The sequence below is a fragment of the Neolamprologus brichardi genome, chromosome 10, assembly GCF_056152115.1.
Source record: "Neolamprologus brichardi isolate AB-2024 chromosome 10, ASM5615211v1, whole genome shotgun sequence".
NCBI lineage: Eukaryota > Metazoa > Chordata > Actinopteri > Cichliformes > Cichlidae > Neolamprologus > Neolamprologus brichardi.
In genome coordinates this window covers 18,427,522-18,449,850 of record NC_142113.1, presented here as the reverse complement: position 1 = coordinate 18,449,850, position 22,329 = coordinate 18,427,522, and the positions used below count along the sequence as shown (strand labels likewise).

At 41.9% G+C, this 22,329-nt stretch overlaps 1 protein-coding gene across 2 annotated transcripts in view; it reads left to right on the top strand.

Moving 5' to 3' along the window:
* Positions 1 to 1,594: 1,594 nt before the first annotated feature.
* dclk1a (doublecortin-like kinase 1a) overlaps positions 1,595 to 22,329 on the top strand; it is a 50,025-nt gene continuing 29,290 nt past the window's right edge. For both annotated transcript variants that reach the window (XM_035911667.2, XM_087847337.1), the window contains exons 1-4: positions 1,595 to 1,860; positions 2,434 to 2,829; positions 3,836 to 4,185; positions 17,310 to 17,409. In XM_035911667.2, coding sequence (XP_035767560.1) covers positions 2,469 to 2,829; positions 3,836 to 4,185; positions 17,310 to 17,409 — 811 coding nt within the window. In that variant the 5' untranslated portion in view covers positions 1,595 to 1,860; positions 2,434 to 2,468. The remainder of the gene's footprint in view (positions 1,861 to 2,433; positions 2,830 to 3,835; positions 4,186 to 17,309; positions 17,410 to 22,329) is intronic.

Sequence of the window (22,329 nt, the reverse complement as noted above, 5' to 3'; positions counted from 1 at the left end):
GTGAGCTCTTTATGTCTAAAGAGCTCATCAGGGGGAATTGTGGGATTATGATATTATTTTATGCCATGTTAGACCCCTAATTAAAGATTGTGAATTATTATGTAGTTTCAGTTTGCATTATGCTCCTGAACTAGAAGAAGGTGATAATTATTACATTTGGTAAACTGATTTGCATTACATTAGACTGCTGATTTATTGTGAATGAATGATATTGTTTTATGATGCATTATACTGCTGAGTTATAAGAAATACTGTTCACAGAAAGTCATCGTCTCATTTGTCTGATTAGAAGAGAACAGAGCATACTGCCCCATTTCATCAGGAGCAGATAAACAGGGAGCCAAGGTCGTAGCTTAGGCGCTGTGTGAGAAAGAATGTTTAGGCTCTGATGATTAGGTGGGGGCCACTAGAGGCTATAAGAGTTTGATCAATGCTCCACCATTTTGAGATCTGATGCTGTCTGTTGTATGGTGTCCATCTCCCACGCGTGTGTTCATTAAATCATCGTTTGACTTGACCCGGCCGGACCAGTGTTGTTATTTTGGTTTTCCTCTTGTATCCATCCCCAATATTTGAATCCGTAACAGTACCAAGAAAAGATCCCCAACACCATTACTTCTCACTACACTAAAGCCAGATTTGATCATTATCACACACAAAGACACAGAGACAGACTCTGTATTATTACTGATGAAAGTGACATCATCAAAACATAACGCTGTAAATAAAATAAACGAATGGCAAAGATGTGAGAAATTGACAACACCTTCTTGTTCTTCTTTTTTTTTTATCATCATCACTGGCACATATAAATGTTAGATAATACGCACATGCATGTGTGTGGTTCATTAGTGAGTGGTGGAGTGGGATTTTTGTAGTCTCTGGAGTCTATGATGTAGGTCAGCAGTCTTTATCTCTTCCTGCACTGTGAGACTGGTTCCTGTCTTAACCTCAAATTTCAGAGCTTGTAGGAAGAAACGAAACAGAAGCATCATTTACATCTCTCAGTTCTCTGCGTTGATAAGGAATTCAGTGTAACTGAACCTCTTTTGAGCTCATCCATACATTTAATTCCCAAGAAAAAAAAGTCTTCATACAGCAACAACAGTATACTCATTGTAGAAGAAATCCAGCATGTGGGTTTGTGTATGGAGGGAAAGTATTACATAACAACCCACGTGCAAATGTGGGTTAAACACAGTGCTGCATTTACGATCAGTTAAGTTATAAATAATGATTTATGTGAAATATGAGGAAGGAATTAAACTGGAAAATTATCACAGAAAAATATCTGTGTTTTCTCTCTTTACTGAGGACCACAGTGATGATTTAAAATGCCATAAAGCAGGGTTGACACCCCCATCCACCCACCTCAGTTGACGCGTGCTTTTGAGGGGCTGGGTGGGGTGCAGGACCAACTTCCTCCCCAGCACGGGTGGGAAGCGTGTGGTTGCATCCTAATGAGGGGTGGGGGCGCCGAATGAAAATCACGACAGAGTGACGTGGGGGAGGAGAGAGAAAGGGTGGGTGTAAAAAAAAAAAAAACAGAAAAGAGAATGGGAGGGGAAGCAGCTGCTACCAAGTCCATTTCCAGTCCAGCCTCTGCTGCTTGCTTTCTCACAACGCTCACACAAGCACACACACGCACGTATTCACTGGTGTTTGGTGGTGGGGCACATCAACCGGACAACAAAGAGACGCACAGGGGGGGCTCACACACTGCAGCCAGGACAGCATCACATATCACCGGCGTCCAGTGTCAGGGACGAGCGCACTGAACTCCTTTCTCACATCTGCTGGGAATTAAAGCGTCAGTCAGACTGGAGGTGACCGTCACAGAAGCGTTAATTGCTCGCGTAGGTAAGCCTGAGCAGTTGCTTTTTAAAATTATTATTATCATCTCATACCAGCGTGATTAATTGTTTTATTTGTGGTTTGCTGCAAAGTCTTGAAACATACTTTTATATGTTTTTAACGAGTCTTTTTAGGACTGCAGAATATAACCTGGCATATTTTAATGATGGGCATCTATAACGGGACCGCGATGTTGTGTTTTAACTCCGGCCCAGGAGGGATGTTGGTCCAGCTGCGGCTCTTCTGAATATTTATAGGGCCAAAATAATAGGTTATTATCGATTCGTGACTGAGGCTCTCCAGCCATCTGCGCGTCACAGTAGCTCGGGCGCACTGTCACACACAGCGTGGGTCGTCAAGAAGCGCACTGTCCACTGCTCGGCTTAAGAGCACTTAATCTGTCATTAGTGGGGTATTTTGAGACAGTGCGCCAGCGACGGATACCGGCTGGCTGTTATATCAGCCTTCCGAACCTCTCCTGGGTCGGCTATTCATTTTCGGCACCTCCTTTTCGTTTGTTATTCGGTAGTTCAAACTTTATCTTCTCCCTCACCTCCCCTCCTCTTTGTTGTTTCCCAGACAGTACTGCCGTACTTGTGAGCCTCGGTAGCGAAATGGAGATGGAGCATTTTGACGAGCGGGACAAAGGTCAGAGGCACAGCCGCTCTAGTGCAAAGATGAACGGTGTGCCGAGTCCCACACACAGCGCCCACTGCAGTCTGTACCGGACCCGGACCCTGAAGACACTGAGTGCGGAGAAGAGAGCCAAGAAAGTCCGCTTCTACCGCAATGGAGACCGGTACTTCAATGGGATTGTGTACGCCATTTCTGCTGACAGGTTCCGGACCTTTGACGCCCTGCTGGCGGACCTGACCCGTTCCCTGTCCGACAATGTCAACCTGCCTCAGGGCGTCCGGACCATATACACCCTGGATGGGTCAAAGAAAATCACCAATATTGAACAGCTAGTAGAAGGTCAGTATATATACATATGTATATCTGTGACAATTCAAAGCACTGAGACACACTTCCTCTCATCATGACCTTATCAACATGTTTGTGGTTATCTAACATAATAGGATGCCTGTCTTCTACCCTCTAAAAGAGTAAACACTTCCTGACCTGTGAGCTGAGGTGTTATGTGATCTTCCCCTGCTCCCCCCCCCCTGCATAGAGTAAGGTCACAAACAAGACTGTAAATGTAAAGTAAGAAGCCCCAATGATAGATAATTTGAAACAGCCTGTACATGATACTTTTAGGGGGCATTTCTTCACATAAAAAAGCCTAACCCAGTGAGCACACTGTAGATGACTGCTTTAAGATTATGCAACTCATTTGATGGCCAGATGGCGGTTCAGATATCCGGTGTGTCAGCTCAGGTTATCTTGGTCTGTTTTACTCTCTAAAAGTTACAAGCCAATATCATTAGGTCAGGAGGGGTGAAAGAGGAAGAGCTATAAGCTGTTGGCAGCAGGTTTAGATGATATGGACTGTTGATTATGTGCAAACAGTAAAGAAAGAAGAACCTTTGACCTCAACATTGATAGGGTCCACTGACTCTGGCATAATTGTCGCCTGAGAGGGAAAGGTCGCTTCAGATCAATACAAAGCTGATCTGAGTAATTGCATTCATCCAGTGATGAAACATCTCTATTGTGACGGGAGTGGCCTCCTCCAGGATTTAAAGGGCACCAGGGGTCACTGAATGGTTTGAGGGATCTGAAACCAATGTTAATCATATCCTTTATATGCACAGATCTGAATATAGCAGAACAAATAAGAGTGTATATTTTTTAAAGAATGGTGTTCACCCCTTCAGTAGAGTTTACCTTTAGATTCTCACCCAAATATATAGTTTTTACTCTTTATAATCTATTTCTTTTGCCAAAAGAAGCCTAAAGATTATCTCTTTTGTTTGGCTGTTTTCTAAATAATCCATCTTTGATACCCTCTCTTTTTTCCAACCCCCCATCCCAACAGGTGAAAGCTATGTTTGCAGTTCGACCGAAGCCTACAAAAAGTTGGATTACACAAAGAACGTGAACCCCAACTGGTCAGTGAACGTCAAGGCTGCGGCAGCATCGTCCCGCGGGCTTCCGTCTCTGGGCAGCACCAAGGCCACCGCCTCAGAGGGTCGCGAAAGCAAGGACTTCATCCGTCCGAAGCTGGTGACGGTGGTGCGGAGCGGAGTGAAGCCCCGGAAAGCAGTGAGGATTCTTCTGAACAAGAAAACAGCCCATTCCTATGAACAGGTCCTGACCGACATCACAGACGCCATAAAGCTCGACTCTGGAGTGGTGAAGAAGATCTACACGGTGGATGGCAAACGGGTGAGAATTGCTTACACGGTTCACTGATTTGTAGTTGTATGGAGTAAATAGAATTGCGCTTGCAGAAGATAAGCAGCCTGTTAGTGTTTGCATGGTATCAAAGAACATTAGACGTGGCTTTGAATTGGTTTTATTGTGGATGACATTGGCTGTTAGCCTGTATTAAATTCGAACTAAATCTCACAATGGAGCCAGTGGGAGATGTGTCACACATGATGAGTGTCTCCACTGAGAGACACACTCAGAAAAAGAGGGAGATATTATATGGCTGTTTTAGACTGGATTGGAGAAGGGAACTGAAGATCCATGGTCTGGTAAAGGAATCAAAAAAAGGGTGTAAATATTTAATGAACATGATCCTGAGCCTTTTATGAATGACAAACATTTTTGTCCCCGTTCACAGCCGGAGCTGTGTAGGGAAAGAGTGGCACAGAGACTGAAAGAGGTCAAATGAAGGTAAAAAAAAAGAAATCTATGAATGGAGTCTGAGTTCTCACCCACGCTGCAGCGATGTGTGCCAGAAATCAGAGTCATACCCCCCTTGATAGTCCACCCACCTAACCCACTTCCTCTCTCAGTGGGTGGGAGGCAGACACTATAAAAAGAACAGGGTTTAAACCAGTTGTGTACGCAGACGTAGTGTGTGTACGCGGATCACACATATTCCTCTCTTTATGTCTGCGTGGAAACAGCACTGGACTTGACCTGCATGGCAGCCGTGTGAGATCAAGCGCTCTTTCTCACACCTGTGTGTCAACAAGAGGACGGTGCAGAGAGAAAGACGCCGTCTCTGCCAGCGTGTCAAGTTTTAGCTTATACTTCTGACATGCTTTAACTCTCCAGTCTCTTCCTGTTTGCTTTCATGTCCCCAACTCCATCCCTCACGCCAGCCCACATCATCATCATCATCGTTTCTGTCTGTGAATCTGTCCGTGCATCTGTCCGTGCTCCCCCCGTCTCTCTCTCTGCCTCTCTCTAGGTCATGTCGTAAGTTATTGAATGCACCGCAAGCAGGAGCATCAGTTAAACAGATTGTACTGGATGTAAAGGGTGTCTGGCTACTTCGTGTCATACAGCTATCTCCTAATAGGGCGCTGTTTGACTCGTCTTAACAAATATTCTCTTTGCCTTGTGGTATTTTCATGCTTAATAGGCATTTTGATACACTGCGCTAGCATCTATCCCAACTCTAAACATTGATCTGCATGTGTTCACACTGGTTTATGATCCCATTTCTGAAGCCACACTGTCTATTTAATGATCCACCGCTAACCCAGCAGGAAGTGACCTGCTGTTTGAACGCAGGTCCAGCCAATAAAATCCTAGGATCGCCTTAAGAAACCTCCTGTTGGGGATTAAACTCACACTTTTGCCCAGTGCCCACTTCCTCTGCCACTGGTTACACTTATGTTGGAAATTACAGAATAAATTCTGCTCCTGCCACGTTCAGCCTTCTGCAATTTGAAGTAAGCGTATTACGGCTATGCTATTTTTAGTTAAACTATTGATCGGGCCTGTAGGCATGGTAACACGCACACTGCCAAATTAGCTGGGCTGGGCTGAGTGCAGATCCAGCTCCTTCGCATTTTTATGTCTGATTTTGTATGTAGGTGTCGGTTAATGCCTGTGGGAGAGTTTGCGATTATGCTATTAAGAGAGGAGAAAAAGGGGAGAACGTGGGATTCAACTTGTAAGGTGGGAATTAATGGTGAATAAGCAGCGAGCAAAAGGGTTCAGAACATTTTTGCGTGTCAGTATTTGTTTCTATTTCATAGGTCTGCTAAATACTAGATAAGCCTGTTTATTTAAACCCTCTGTGAACTGTGGTTAATCCATTTTAACTTGATGGCTACAAAAAGGGGAACTCATTAAAGAAATTTAACCTCAGCATGATGCAGTGTGACAAAATCAAACATGTTTTTTTTAAGTACCAATGAATGAACTATTATGTCTGAATAAGCATAGGAGTAACATTTTGGATAAATAATGGCAGGGGTTACCTAATGTACCTTTTGACACATCAGAAGTGTGCCAAAGGTAATTCCCTGAGTGTGTGTAAGGATAATGGGACTTTAAGGTTTAAGTAGAGTGTGCGCGCAGGTGCATGCTTGCGTCCTTGCATGGTTTTGCCTGTGTGGCCTGCTGCCGTCAGCTGAGCCGCGTCAGTCATTGAGCCTACGGCAGAAGTAGGTTTCTGGGCTTTGCTGGCAGTAGCGTCGCGTCCCAACAGAGCTGCAGAGCCTAGAGAGAGAGCTTGTGAAAACCAGAGCTTGGGCTTCTTTCCTTCATTAACCCCTGTAATGAGGACAGAGTCAGTGCGGAAGGGTTTACGTGTACACGAAAAACGATCTTCAGAAGTTCAGTTCAAGGAAAAACATGCATATAGGTGCTGCTGAGGGAATGTGTTTAGCTGTCAGTCATTTGGTTACACCTGTTCATTTCTATATGCAGGTTCAGGTGCATGTATGAATCTGTACCTGACTGTGTGCAGTGTTTCAGGTCTTTTGGTTGAAATGAAAGCAATGGTCTTTGGGAAACGCTGGGATATTTCTGCAGTGCTTGTTATGTTAGTATGTTATGTAATCTCAAACAGTCTTATAATAACATACCCCGATTAAGAAATACATAATACATATAATACACATTGACACTTATAAATTAGATCTGATTCTTAGTTTGAACAGGCATTAAGTAACACATTTCTGCACTTAGTGCCGCCAGTACATTTTAGTCAGTGATAATAAAGCATTAGGATGTTCTAAATCATGCATACCTACGTGTTTATCTACAGTAATGCATGTATGCATGTATGCATGCAATGGAGATTGGACAAGTTGTGAACTCTCTCCGTGAGCTCATTCCACCGTGTCCATTTGGATATCATATTTCCAACTGTAATGCAAGAATCTAGATCAAGTCCGCCACTATACTGCTACATTGATGCTAACATGCTGGTCTCCTAGTATCTGATAGCTGTTATTTTTAGCTCCATCCTTTCGCCTTTGGGGTTACCACAAATCTCCTATTTCTCGGCAAACTCTTAACCCTGCCAGTTTCTATGAAGATTTGATCTAGTTGCTTAGGAACCAGCAAACCTGATGTGATGTCATAGCACGGTGGGATTGTGTAGCTTGGTTGGTCTTAGGAGAACAGAGACGAGCCATAAGTGGCTTAGGACACGGACACGGCTGGCCTATTAATACTTTTGAGCTGTGTTTACACACACACACACACACACACACACACACACACACACACACACACACACATTATGTAGGACCCCAGCTGCCAGCCTTGAGCCTGCTGAGGCCACTTAAGCATGGATAGTGACACACACCCTTTTTTGAATGGATTCATCTAGATTTCTGCTCATGCATCACTGACCATTAACTGCAGGCACTTGATGCTGATTACTCATTTCTAAGGTCGGTTGCATTCTATTATTCAGAGTCTCATTACTCAGACCCTGTAGTTTGTACCTCAGGGGGTTGAGCACAGGCAAATAGTAGCATTCTCACAGTAAGCGCTAATGCTAATGCTAATGCTAAGACACGCATAAAAAAGGGGACACTTACCCAAAGTGGCATAAATGTTTACAGAAAAGGTTTTAAAATGGAAAAAATATGCAAAACAAAGAGAAGAAAATGCTAAAGAAGAGGAGCTGGCAAACAGTCAATTAACTTCCATAAAGTTAGAAGACAGAAAAAAACCATGAAATATTTGAAATCATTGGTAAATTAAGCAGCATAGGCTGATATGCTATTTTTGTTCTCTAAACTGAACAAGGTGGAGAATTACTTGAGTCCACACTTCTCCTAAAGCATCATATCATATCATTAAGTTTAATGCCATGGTGGCCATGTTGCTGCAGGGTTAATGGCATCAGCGTGTCTACTTGTTCGTCCCTTTAATGATGAAATTATGCTAAATTATAGAAAAAAAAAACACAACACTGTTACATGTAAGTTGCTGTTTGCTGCCATTTAATTTGATTTAATTTAAGGAGCTTATGCACTGTTCATCTCCTTTTCCATTATATTCTTATGTCAACCCTCTTTTACATTTGGTATTAAAAAACAACATAATAACGTCTCTTAAGGTGAGGTAGAGGTTATTTGTAGGAGTGACGAACTACTTGTTCACTATCTGCAGTGCAGCTCTTGCTTCTTTAACTGCATTGTTGGCTTGTCCTTCTGCTTGTTGGCAAGGCAAAAGAATCTCTTATATCCTTTTATCGTCATCTTCTGTTTCCTCTGCAACCTCCTTTTTCTCCACCACGCCCCCTTTTGAAATTTTCTCTCCACCCATGACTGCATCTGTTCTATTTGCATCTTCATATATTATTCATCCTCATTACCCAGTTTTCTATCCCCACATCTTTACGTTTTCTGGTCTTATATGTCCTCACTCCTTACTTTTCTCAGTATGTCTGTCACTTTGCTGGCAGCCTTCCACTGTTTTCTTTTTTTCATGGCTGTCTAGTCTTCATTTAATTAGCACACTCGACATGCATCCCCAAATCCAAGAGGCTGCAACATATGGCATTGCTCTTTCTGCACCCCCCACCCTCCCTACCCACCCTCCTTTTTTTTTTTTTTTGCACATTACTCCATATTTGTTTTGTTTTTCATTGTTTTAATTGTGCCTGTCTCCTTTCTCCCTCTGACTCTGAATCCAGCTCTGCAGTGACTATAGACAAGGTGCTACATTAGTGATACTTACAGAACGCAAGGACAGCGATTATGTTATGCTTATATGCAAAGCTTTAGATCTTGTTATTCGCTGCGGGATGTATTTAATGTTGATGATGTCACCTTTTCTGTATATGAGGATCGTGGGAAGCAGAGCCCCCATCTGCTCCTGCTGTTCTGCTGAGTCACAGTTACTCAGCACAGTGTGGATATGTGTATTTGTTGCTAGTACATAGTCAATTTGTTACTGTGGAGTGTAGTTTTGCATTCCCAAGCAGAAATGCTAAGACTATACTGCTGTTTTTGTGTGTAAACAGGCTGTTTTGTCAGGCTGTCTGTCTGTCTGTCTGTTTCTTTCTGGTTTGGTAAGCCAGTCTGTGTTTGTGTGTGTGTGTGTGTGTGTGTGTCTTGGTCCACCAGTGAAGAGTGACTGTAGCAGATTGGAGAGCCTATTGTAGTTAGAGGATCTGCTGCCAAATTAGGATCGATGGCAGACGTTTCCAGCCCTGGCAGACTGTTCAGGACTTAGTCACACCACAACTTTATCACACACACACACGCACATGCATATACATATACAGTCTGACTCATTCACTTCCTGAGTCACTCGTTCTCTAATCTGCCTCAAATGAATCTGCATTTGAAAGATTGGATTCCAGCTTCATGCTTTTGGCTCCTTAAAGAGTCGGACTGACACATATCATCTGTCTGATTAGATTTTGTCTAATGTGACAGAAGATATATTTTATTTGAACAAAGCTTATCCAGGCCAGCTGGAAGGCAAAAATGCCGTGCTTTGTTAATAAACACCTCAGAAGTTTTAAAATCGCAAAAGATAAATGTTAATGTGTGGCTAACAGAACAAAACCTTCAGAAGCAAAATCTTTGCATCCTTTATGACCAAGAGTTGTATTTAATGCAGTAGTGGGTAGTCAGCACAACTCACTACACTTATTATTATGCATTTTTTTAATGGTGTCATGAATGTTTTTTAAACCATCATCAGAGCCTGCACTATTGCTCATTGTTCTTTATTTCTGTCTATCAGCATCAACTTCAAAAGGTCAGAGTTTAATCTGCATGTTGGCATCTTTAAGTATACGCATTATAGAGCAGTGCATGTTTGTCTTTCCTCTATTATTGCAGTTAAAAAAGGCTGAAGTTACATTTTCATTGGAACCCATATTGGAAGATTTGTTTAGCCGTGGTTGAGTCAGTCAGACGTGGACTGACGACTTATTTGTTCTGGATTTATTGGTAAATGTTTGTTTATGTTTATTGCAAGTAGCATATTGGGACCACATCCTTATCCAGCCTCGTTTTGTATAATAATTAACCTGATTTTGAATCCTTGCCACAGGTTTTATTGTCTTCTGTTAGTTGTGCAAAATAAGAGATTTCAAAGCATTTGTCAGAAAAAATTATGATGGAATTTACATTTTATGGATTAATTGAGAGCGTGATCAGCAGGTGAATCAACCATGAAAAGAGTATTCCATCTCAGCCCTCAAGTTTGTTCTGCTTAGCAGTTAGTTAGACTGCTTCCTCACTGCTCACTTAATTGATCCCAAGGCACCCGCTTACTTAGGCTCTAAAAACCTGTTTTAGCTCATTAATTCAGCATACATTCGTATTTTATGCATCGCACACACGTGCTCCTACACGCGCACCGGTTTCCGACTATTGGCTGAAACCAGTAGCTTGAAAGAGAAAGAAGGAGGAAAAACATCTTTACACAAATTAATGACAGGAAGGTGCTGTCAAATTTAGAAAGATGTGCATCAAACAGCTTCACAAGAAAGTTTGCTTTCCCCCTGTGGAGGCCAGAAGCAGTTACATAAGCTGTTATGCAACAAAGCATCCAGCCAGGCAGGCAGGCAGTCTGCTGCTCTGGTTTGAGGTGAACACAGTAACACCAGCGCCAACTCAGCCTGCTGCAGTTAATTGGCCCCACATCAATGCTGTTTTTGTTTCTTCTGTTTGCTTTCCCCCCCGGTTCTTCCTGCCATCCCTTGTTCCCCGCTCCTCTCTGTCAGTTCACATTCAGTTTCTGGTGAAACTGGGCTCTTCGCGTTGTGCTGATTAAATCAGCGGGAGGTCATGTGTAAATTCACCGTCAGGGTACGGACAGTGTCCTGATCTCTGTTAGATCACTGTCTCTCTGTCCTTTAGTCAGGTGGCTCTGCACTTCTCTGCGTCTCCTCTGGGTCTACGAGGACATTAGGAGGTGATTAGAAGAATAAGGAAATTAGCTTTAGTTGTTTCATGTGAGAATGGTTTTGGTGATGTTGTATTGCTGCTTAAATATTAAAGCTTTGTCAGTCAGTGTCATGGTTTTTTTCTTCACATCAGAGGCTCTGAATGATAGAAACAAACACTTTACCCTTTGTTGTTTCTGTATATCCACATTTGTGTCAGAGCATCTGTCTGTTAATCCGTCAGTCTGTGTGTCTGTCAGTTCCATCTGTCTATCCTCCCATCTTCGATATCCTTACAAGAAAAGTTTTTTTTCAGAGCAGCGTGAAAGGCCCTGTTGGCTCACTATGGTCGATTCAGCACCACAGACAGCTCCTCCTCAGTCTGAGACGTGGCATTTCCGTGGGCTGGATTATGTTTACCTCACCGTCTATTGTGGTGCAAAAGATTAGTGGTTGAATCTTCTTTTCTTCTCCTTCTGCTCTTGTTTCTTTTTTTAAATTCTGGATTTGTAGCCATATGTTTGACTAAGTTTGTTATCAGAGAAAGAAAAAACATTTTAAAAAGTACCCAAAAATGAGGTGCAGGAAGGGTACAGACTCATTTGTATTTTTGTTTTCTTTTTTAATTAATTGGGATTATTTCTGGTTCATAAAAGTCATTGAATGATCAAAATCACAAACTCCCACCTATGCTGATGTGTTCAAAAGCCAACAATATAAACTGAGTGACTAGTGATGTGAAATAAAGAGTACGAACTAAGTGAAATTTAAGCAGATTTCAACCTCCTGTTACCTAGTAGTAAATCCAATTGCATGCAGCCTCACGTAGTTACACATTATCGTCTCTATCTATGATTGGCTGTCAGAAATGTGACAGGAGCTGACAGGTGTGTCTTCCACCTGTCAGCTCCTGAAATCAGACAGAGGGACATAAATAGGCGATCCAAATGAGCAGAGCGAGAAGTGTTGTCACTGATCATTTGCTACCAGCATATGATTCACGAGAGCGGATGGAAAGTGAGAGCCAGACAGATGCTTTGATTTAAATGTGTGTGTGTGTGTGCATTTTTCCTTGCCAAATAAGCATTAACACTGTATATGCCATATGTTATGTGCGATCTTATAAAAAGCAGGATAGATGCTATGACTCACTGTAGATTAATCTGCATACTTAAACTGTTTTCATGTGTTTTTTTTAAGTTCTTTTGAGTCCCAGATGTTCCTACTTAAGCTTTAGGTAGGCGAATGTAGGTGAATACTTTTTCATATGTTTAATTTCAATTGTAGGTTGTTCTTTTGTCATTACATTTATGTGCTTCAGTTCTCTTGATTCCAGGTAAATTGATGGTAAATTTTTTCATTTGTGGGATTTTGTATTGGCTGTGTCCTCTTCCTGTGATTATTAAACAGCGCCACCGTGTGGTGGCAGTTATTTCCCTGCGTCAGTTTCTCATCCACCTTTGCTGTGATGTTCTGGACATTGCATTAGCTGCGACACCGTGTAAGACCAAAACCTGCAGGTTTCCCCAAATATGATTTGTATTTGTGCTGAAAGACAAAATGAAAAGCAAATAGAAGAAAGAACGAGGAACAGACACATCATGGAGTTAGGTGATTCTACACTAGATGGCGTAGTGGCGACATAAAACAGCTTCATAATGGACTGTTGGTTGTTTTATGCACCTTGACCGGGAGCTGGAGGCTTATTCTGCAAGGTTTTCTCTAACTGTTTTTTTTTCATTGTGGAAAATAAACAAAACTTTCCCCCCCATTGTTATATAAAACACAGTGATACCTATTAAACTGGCCTGTTAAGCGTGATAGCAGTGGACAGTAAAGGAAGAAGTTCGGGGTCAGGGCCATAAGGCCCAGCAAAGAATAAGCTGACATTTTTTCCCTTACAAGTGGTGAGCTGATGGGAAGATTATGAAATCTCCATACTCCTCTGCTCTCCTCTCACTGTTTTAGATTAGATTAGATTTAGATGAGTCTTTTCCTCCGGTGCTCCGTTTCTCTCACCCCGGCCTTGTTTTAGCAGCAGTAGATGTTGTGTAACTGTGCTGGTTCTCTGGGAGAAGGGAGCATCAGAAACATCAAAGTGGCTTGTTTTGTCATTGGGCTCGGATAAGGGCTCGGAGCAGCAGTCAGGAATAGATCTTCTCCGCTGCCCCCCCCCCCCTCTCTGTTTGCTTCCTCTCTAACTCAGGGGATTTGATGATTTGGTTTAATCTCTCTCTGATTTTCTTTTTGATTGTTTTCTTTTCCTTTTGTTCTCTTCACCTTTACCAGCTCACTCATCTCCTCATCATCAGTTGATCTGTCTTCCTGAGTGTTTCAGAAAAGCACTTCTTCCTCTCTCAACGTCTTTTTTTTTTCACCATTAACCAGGTCATGTGCTGCAAGGGCGTGTTTCTGCATTTGTGTGAATGAAGCAGATCATTTCATACTATGAGCAAATCATACTCATAGTAGATAAAATATTAATGATGGAGCTCTCTTAACACCATGTACGCATCGTTGCAGTCAGTGGCATGCATCAACCATGCAACAGTGCCTTAAGGGCATCGTCACCATGGCAGCTATACTTTTACTCACCATCTCAGTAGACAGTTTGTGTTTGTGTGTTGCTCATTAGCTGCCCCAGATGAAACTCGTCCTTATTTCCCGTCCTTATCTTCCCTGAATCCTCATTCTTTCGCTTATTTATCTTATTACACTCTGCGTGCTTTTTCCCCTCCATGTTTGCCCAGTATTTTTGTTGTTCTCAGGTTGATATGCTTCAAATATGCTAATTTCAAACAAGGGTCTTTGTTAAATAGCAGCAGTCCTGGCTTAAGGACTCAATCTAACTGCTTCAGAGCAGCAGATGTATACAGATATTTAGAGCCCTCTGCTCCAGTCCTGCACAAATTGATTGGAACAACAGGATGTGCATCATGCCAATAAAGAACACAGATTTCAAAAGAGCCCAAGCTTTAAATCGATGAGGCTCAAACGAAGAGTCTTAGATGTCAAAAGAAAAATCTTTCCATTAGAGATGAAATGGATCAATATTTGCACTCAACATTTTGCAGTTGTAGCTCCTCAAATCAGAGAGCATTGTTGGGTCATTTTCTTTTATATAGTGTATACAACATAAACATTGTTAGAATAGCTCTAATAAAGATAAATAAAATGACATTTTTTTTTTTAGAGATCATAGATTTGTGCATAAAAATGCATATATAAGAGTCATTTCTACAGTCTCTGGTATGGATGAACACACAAAAATATACTGGTTCATATTGATTAATAAACAGTTGTGCAAATGCAAGGCTGTACTAAACTAAAATCATCAAAATAAATATTTATTTAAAGTAATTTTTCTGTGTTAAAAAAAAGTGCAAAGGTGCTGAGACGTAGCATGATAATTACTATAATTGCATGCAGTACAAGAGGGCAAAAGGTAGAGGACGAGGACAGTTTGGCAGTTTTTGCAAAAAGGAGAGAGCCACATGTGCTGGTTTATGTTATGCTGTCTGTTATACGCCTGGAGACAAAATCTGTGTGGTTGCACTTTTTTCCTGTTTTTAGGGACGTAAATGAGAAATACACAATATAGCATATGGTGAGCCCATAGGATGGCAAGTCCATGTCGTGCTTTTGGGCTGTGCCTGGCGGGCCTCTTAGAGTTTGATGAGGTGCTTTGGGCATCTGGCTAGGAGACCTCCTTTTCACCTCCTAGATGAGATGTTTCAGGCATGTCCTGCTGGGAGGGGGATGCAGAGCAGACCTGGGATACTCTGGAGAGGTTATTTCTCTCAGCTGACTTGGGAAACTGGCTCCTGTGGTTTCCTGCAGACATCAGTGGTCAGAGTGCTTGCTGCGACCACACATGCTGCAAGAAGTTAACCACTGAGCCCATACAACTGATAGGGGACACTGCCACAGCAGCTGAGAGTGGCTCAAGAAGGCTATGATTAATGAGAGCTTGTAGGTAAACCCTAACCTTGTCTTCACCAGTCAGGTAACCTTGACACACCTACTGAAGGGTTCCCAGCAAAGTGAGCACTCTCACCACCTCGCCTGTCCTTGTTTATCATAAGAAAGCCATTACATCCAGTTGCTTCAGCTTATAGCAAAGCATCTTTGACATTTGTTTCACCCTGTCAGATCAGTAGTTCAAAATGCAAAGACATCATCAGGACTCAGAAGCTCAACATCTCTCATCTCTCTCTCAAAAACAAGGTCACAATTGTGTTTGATTATCTAAACAATTGGCAATTCATTTTCTTTCAGTCAGCTCATTAATTAATTGACCAAGCAGCATGCGTCATTAGAGAGTGACTGATGTAACGTAGGCTGTGTAAAGACAAAGAGAGATGTAGCATCACAGGTGACAGATTCAGCTTGCTGCAACTAAACACGAGTCTATGTGAGACCAAAGTTTGCCTGAGCCTGAAGCAGCCAATAACATTATCAGTGACAAACTTTTCAGTAATCGCTGTGCTTTCAAAGTAGAAGTTGTGCTCAGTGTACTGTAAGCACAAAATCTGATATCACTTTGAAAAAAATGTGAAAAATACTCGAATTAAAAAATGTTACCTTTAGAGAAGTGGCCAAGTCGTCAGCGCTGACGCACTTGGGAAATGTTTCCGGCATCTGTATCACGCCATCTTGTTAGGAAGTTGAGCCGCTCGCCCCTGAAATAATCACCAGCGCTATCAGGGGACATCAGGGAACAAAGCAATATGCACTCTGTTATGAAACTGGAGTAATATCATTTCCACACGCAGACACACACACACACGCAACACACGCACACATACGCAGACACACACAAGCCTTAATTTAAAAAGTTAAATGAAAGTGATCCATACTCCACAGAGAGCCTGTGTCTGAGATTAAACTTGTTTTCTATCTCCCCGCTGGCTCATCTGTGGGTCTACGGGGGGTAAAGCAGGACAACTCCCTTCTTGACACACACAGACGCACACACAGAGTGGCCTCTTTGCTGTTTATTTGGCATTTTGCTGATAATGCTGTTACATCATTTGTGACTTTCTTTTGGGGCACTGATTGGTGGCTAATGGGAATCTAAATGGATTCTTGGATGCTAATTGCCATGAAAATGCAATAACTGAAGCTTTGTGTTTGTGTGCTAACTTCAGGCGGTGTTACACTTGCATGCAGCCTAAACTATAATAGCTCCTAATAGGTTTTTGGTAGGAGATTTGTCATACTAGATGAATGAACTATTGTCTTCCAGTAAATCCCTTTCTGACTGTACCGTTTCCAGTGGAGAAATATCATTTGGAATATTGATGTCTTGGAATTGAAATGTGATGGTTGGCCTGTGGGGTGTAATTAAAGTTATTTGAGCAAGTCACGCAGCGTTTAGATCAGATATGGAATTAGCTGTTGACTAAATCAAATAGGAAAAAAATGAACGGTGGTGTGCTTTTCATCCTGTTTGTCATCATAAACAGCCCATTGCTGAGGTTTCTTCCTGGTAGAGAACCAGTGATCTTACAAATTAAAAAGGCACATAACATCTGTCTTGTGCTGCAGCTGAAGCTTTGTGAACAATGTGTTTATTACGCATGTCTTAATGAAATGGTATCCATTCTGTAGACAGCCTTAAAAAATAATCCAACACTAACTGTGGTGTTAACCAAATCTGTGGCTTTGGTCTTAACTGCACATTAGGGAGCTCATCAAATAATGACAGCGACGCCTTCAGAGTCCTTTTATCTGTAGGTCCGTCTACCTCATCCATCTTTCTCTTTGTTATTCACCACCATTTATAAGATACTGGCCTTCATTTAACCCCACTTGCTTCTCTGGATGTCCGGTGCATGAGCTACGGTGCATCAGCAAATTAGTGAGTCAGCAAGGTCCCATTATAGTTACTGATAGACTGATTAGGTGCAGAAGCAGCACAGCACTGCTGCTTGGGGACTTGTCGGGAACATGGACGGTCTATAAAGAGGTTTGGCGAGCACACAAAATGAACCAAACAAAAGAAGAAGCCAGTGTTGTGAGCATGCACAATGCAGAGTATGTGAGTGGCTCTCGCAGTTTGCAATGTATACATACAAACACTATCAGCAGCTTAGAAGTAACTAAAGTAGACTATGTGACTAAATTTGCCAACATGTTAGCAAATTGCTGTTATCAGAAAATCTCATTTTCCTGAATAAAACGCTGACCCTTTATCCAACCTTACAAAAACTGAGCTCTTCCATCTTTTCAGGTGTCATGCCTGCAGGACTTCTTTGGTGACGAGGACATCTTTGTGGCTTGTGGACCAGAGAAGTTCCGCTATCAAGATGACTTGATGCTGGATGAAAGTGGTGAGAAATACCTTCTCTTACATTTCTATCCTCACGTTTCCTATTTTATTCTTCCCTCCCTTCCTTACTTTCTATTTTCTATCAAATTAACCAAATCTTTTTTTAAAAAAAAACCATTAGTCATTTTATAAGCACTCTTTAAATGACCCCAACTTTGTTATTGTTACGGTTCGACGGGGAGAACTCAAGCGCAGGACTCCAGAATCAGCTGTACACAATAATTTATTTACAGAATCCACCTTGTGTATTTACAGGAAGTGCAGGGCAGTGCTATATACAATTAAGTGAGGGACGGGGCTCCGGGGAAATCCAAGGGGGTAGTCACGCGTTCTCCAACTCTCCACACTCACGGCCACAGGTTCACTCTTCCACACTCGACACAAAGAATCAAACGGGGAGGGAATCCAGGAGGTCTGTAGACGGTGAGACGAGGAATAGTTACACAGTTCACTTTTAAACACTTGACTTAGCTTTGCTGTAGACTTGACTTTCACTAACGTGTGGCAGACAACGATCCAGCGAAGAACAGCAGTCACCTCCTGGCTTAAATGCTGACCGCCCTGATTAAGCTCAGGTGTTTCCTCCCACCAAGGGCGTGAACCCACAATGAGTTCTGCCCCGGCGATAGAGAAGAGGAGAGAGTGGAAGTTGGAGAGAAAGATAGAAAAAACCTCAGATCAGCTGGATGCTGATCCTGCTGGGCGTGACAGTTACTATTTGTGCTAGAGACAAAAGGAAAATACTTTTGGAAAGAATAGAAGATATTTGGTGTATCATGGTAGCACAGAGCTGTCATAAGGTACTGCTTTCTGAACACAGCTCTTCCTTCATTAGCATAACTCCTCAACCACTTTAGGCTAGAGAGAAAATTCAAAGGATTCCTGAATGATAACAAGTATTTTGACATTTTACAGCCAAAATTACAAGATAAATCCAGGGTCCTGTATGATACTTGGGTGATAAAGGGCTAAGTACATGCACATCATCATAAAACATTTCAGTGAATAAAATAAAAAAAACATTACCAGTAATCTTCCTGGTTCAACCCTGTGCTTGATGTCCAACACATTTTACATTTTGGGCCACAAACAGCCCACTTTGACCAGTGAAAGTCCCATTTCTGTCAGTGTAAAAGAAATTTAAGTACACATATCACCCTGGAGATATCTTCATATAAAAACTGTCTGTTTCTCTTCATGATGAAGAAATGCTGCTGACACTTTGGGCTAAAGTTGCAAGAAATAATTGTAACACAGAAGTGTTTTGCTAATTCACAGCACGATTTGTCTCACTAAAATAAACAAGATCTTTTCTGTCATTTTTAATTGTTTTTCTATTACTTTTTTACTGGTGTTGTACAAATGTAGGAAAGGCTGTAAAACTAAAAGCAGTTCAATAACCGACATTTATGTCCTCATACATTTTTTCCAAAGCCATTGCATGGGCCAAATTGGAGTTTTTGCCAGGCCCATTCTGGCCACCGGGCCTCATGTTCGACACCCCAGCTGTAGGCAGTCTACTTCATCCTCTCCTCTCGGTCCACTGCACTTAAACCACCGTATAACCTATTTTACCATTGTTCCTCTCCCTCTTTTCTGCCTGTCTCCCCACCGCTATCCACTGAGGACGTGTTCTGTCCTCACTTTACCCATCTGTGTGTGCTGCTGCCCGTCTCTCTCCCCCTTCCCTTCACTCCTGCCATTTAGTGCTCATCTGTATTCTTACCCTTTCATCTCTCTTCCTGTCTCCTACATGAATGAGTGTGCACTGGGTTTTGTTGAAAGGTTTATTCAATTTATTTGTTTCCCAGGTATCCATCCCACCTGGGTTGCAAACCTCCACCCCCTACCCTCTTTTGTCTCCCTTTTCCCCTCACTCCTCCTCACTGTTCTTTCATCTGGAGCACATTGTGCCTTCCTGCTTTCATTAGCTATGTCTTCCTTTGGTAACCTTCCTCTGTCTTGAGAATGATAACAACAAAACTTTCTCCTTCATGCGGCAAGGTTTATAAGCCTGTGATTCGACTATGTTTAATTAATTACTGACGATTGTCTCCATAAGCATTTTAAACCAATCACTTATAGCTAAGAAGCACCTCTTATCCGTGTGATGAAAATTTAATTATCTGCCCACGCTTGCTACAACTGTGTGTGAACAAAAAACACACTAACAGCACAGCAAGCATGCCCACTGTCGTCCTTGCTCTTAGAGTTCGTAGTGTACATTAGTACATTTTCTAGTACATCAGGATTTGCTGTATTTTCTTGCTGGAAGAATACAATAGGGCCATTTCCACCTCAAAGCTTCCTCCAAATCCGTTTTTGAGCTGCTGTTAAAAGAGCTCCAGTCCTCTTCGATACACTGTAAATCTGTGGAGTTCAGCTGCCTGTTTTCAGTTTCTTTTCATGTATTCCCAGTTTGTCTCAATGATGTTGAAATAAGGGCTCTGTGGGGACCACAGAAGTGGTTGCAGGGCTGCTTGTTCTTGTGTCTCTGCCTGTATCGTAGGCTGCTGTCATGCTACTGAGTGAAGACTAGTCAGACAGCTCCCCAATGAAAACACGTGTTTGAAGAATCCAGATATGTCAAACTCAACCCTGTACATCTCTAACTTTCACCTAAAACTGCGTTTAAACTTCAAGCGTTGATTTCTGACCTTGTGTTGACTATTTAATGTGTGAAGGACATAAAGGCCTGGTAATGTAATCGTAATTCAGGAAAGTTTTCAGGCACCCATGTTTATATTTTGCTAGAAAAGTGTGAAATAGGTCCAAAGATGCATTTGTGCAAATACATTATAACAGGCAAGAACTGGGGTTGTATAAATCTAATGAGCCTGAATGTCAGTGTTTGGTATTCCCATCTTTATTCTTGTACACAGCCTGAATGCTCTTAGGCAAACCATCTTGCTTTAAGTAGTCTTCAGGAATAGTTCTCCAGGCTTCTTGAAGGATGTTCAAAGCTTCCTTTTTTTCTGTTTTCTGTCAAGATGATGTCATGCTGCTTCAGTAATATTAAGGTTCAGGCTCTGGAGAGGCCAATCCATGACTGATATAGAGTTTGTGTGTTTTTCTATTCAGGTGTGCTTTACGGCAGCGGGAGTGTGTTTGGGATCTTTCGCATAAGACCTGTTGTCACTAATTTTCCGTACAGTTCTTGTGTAATTTGGCATCCATAAGTCTTTGTTCTCTATTTATCTTCCTTGAGAATGGCTTCTTAACAGGTACACTTCCATTGAGACCATTTCTGATGAGACTTCAGTGAACATTAGATTTATTAACTGAAGGGACAGATGTTGTTGGTACAAAAATACTATTTTAAGTCTGTCAAACTGTGTTATCTGTATTATTTTCCATAGACTCATCTAAAGAAATTGGAACAAATAATGTGTTTTGTTCTGGCTCCTAGTAACAAAGTGGCTAAAGATACTATTTAAAATAGATTCTGTGTTATCCGTTACGTGTGGACACAACACTGGTCATTCCTTGTGATATGTGAATTTTTTTAAGCCTGAATGATTCATGGGTCAGTGTTAAGTGGCTTAATAGTTAATGAATAAAAACATTCCTGTGAGAATGGTCCGGTACAAGAACTAGACTGAAAATGAGCAGTGATAAAGCAACCAATGTCCAAAGAAAAACTTTGAAAGACCTCGAGAAAGCCTGGAAAACTAAACCAAATTAGTAATGGCTCAATACATGGTACCGTATATCAACTGTCCCCTGATCACTCCCAGTATTTCCCAAGAATGTGTGCCAAATGCATTTAAATGCAACACTTCTAGTTGCAAATAGCCAGATGTAACATTATTTGTATTCTAACAGATTGTTGTGATAATTGTTGTAATCAGACTACTCCTTGCTCCATCCCCAACTATATCCAATATTTATTAAACTTCAGTTTCATTTAACGGGTGCAATCTCTTACATTTATAGGGAACATCTTCTTCGTATCCAAAATGTTTCCACTAGTCTTGTATGAAAGGTCCTCATGTAAATATTGTGAATAACAGATAACTATAAGAAAATGTACCCCAAAGATACCAAAGATAAGAGAGCATCAATTAAATGCGATCATGGGACCATTGAGGGGCAGTATGGTAATGTTCTCTAAACACCCCAAATGTCCTTTATAAAAGTTTGGGCACAATCAACACCGTTAAAAACGTTACACAGATTCTTCTACATAGGTCGATTTTTATCCAGAGAATTCGTCTGAACCACATTTCCACCCCAAAAACAGTGATTAAAACACAGCCATATCTAATGTTTTATAGACACCTCATCATGCGCTGGCAGACAGAGAGCAAGAGGCAGAAATAGACAGACAGGAACGGAGAGCGACAAACGAAACAGACAGCGTAACAGAGAGACATCTGGAGTCAGAGCTGCAGACAACTTCGCCTCCTCTCAGCATCGCTATAATTATCGCCTCTGCCTCAGCTCTGGCACACTGTCATCATGTTAACACTCGGTATTGTACATTAATCACTGGGCCACAAACGTCTGCCACACAAGCAAATGCAAATACAGACAGACACACAGCCAGGCTCTCATATGCACACACGCATGCACTCGCAGGCAAAAGCACATACACACAAGCACACACACACGCACACAGACATGTGCGGGGCAAGCTGTACAATTTCTCTTTCCCACTGGTCTATAATGGCAATGAGCTATAATGGGGCTGGGTTAATGAACAGTGGAGGAGTAAAGTTTTGGGGATGGAGCCGACACGGAGCGTGTGTTTTAATACCATCACATGGCTCATTTACTAGCGCTGTGTGTGTGTGTGTGTGTGTGTGTGTGTGTGTGTGTGTGTGTGTGTGTGTGTGTGTGTGTCTGTAAGACCTCCGTGAGTCATAGCTGTCACTTCTGAAGCACCACAATAATTGCGTTTGGAAAACGAGCCCACTGA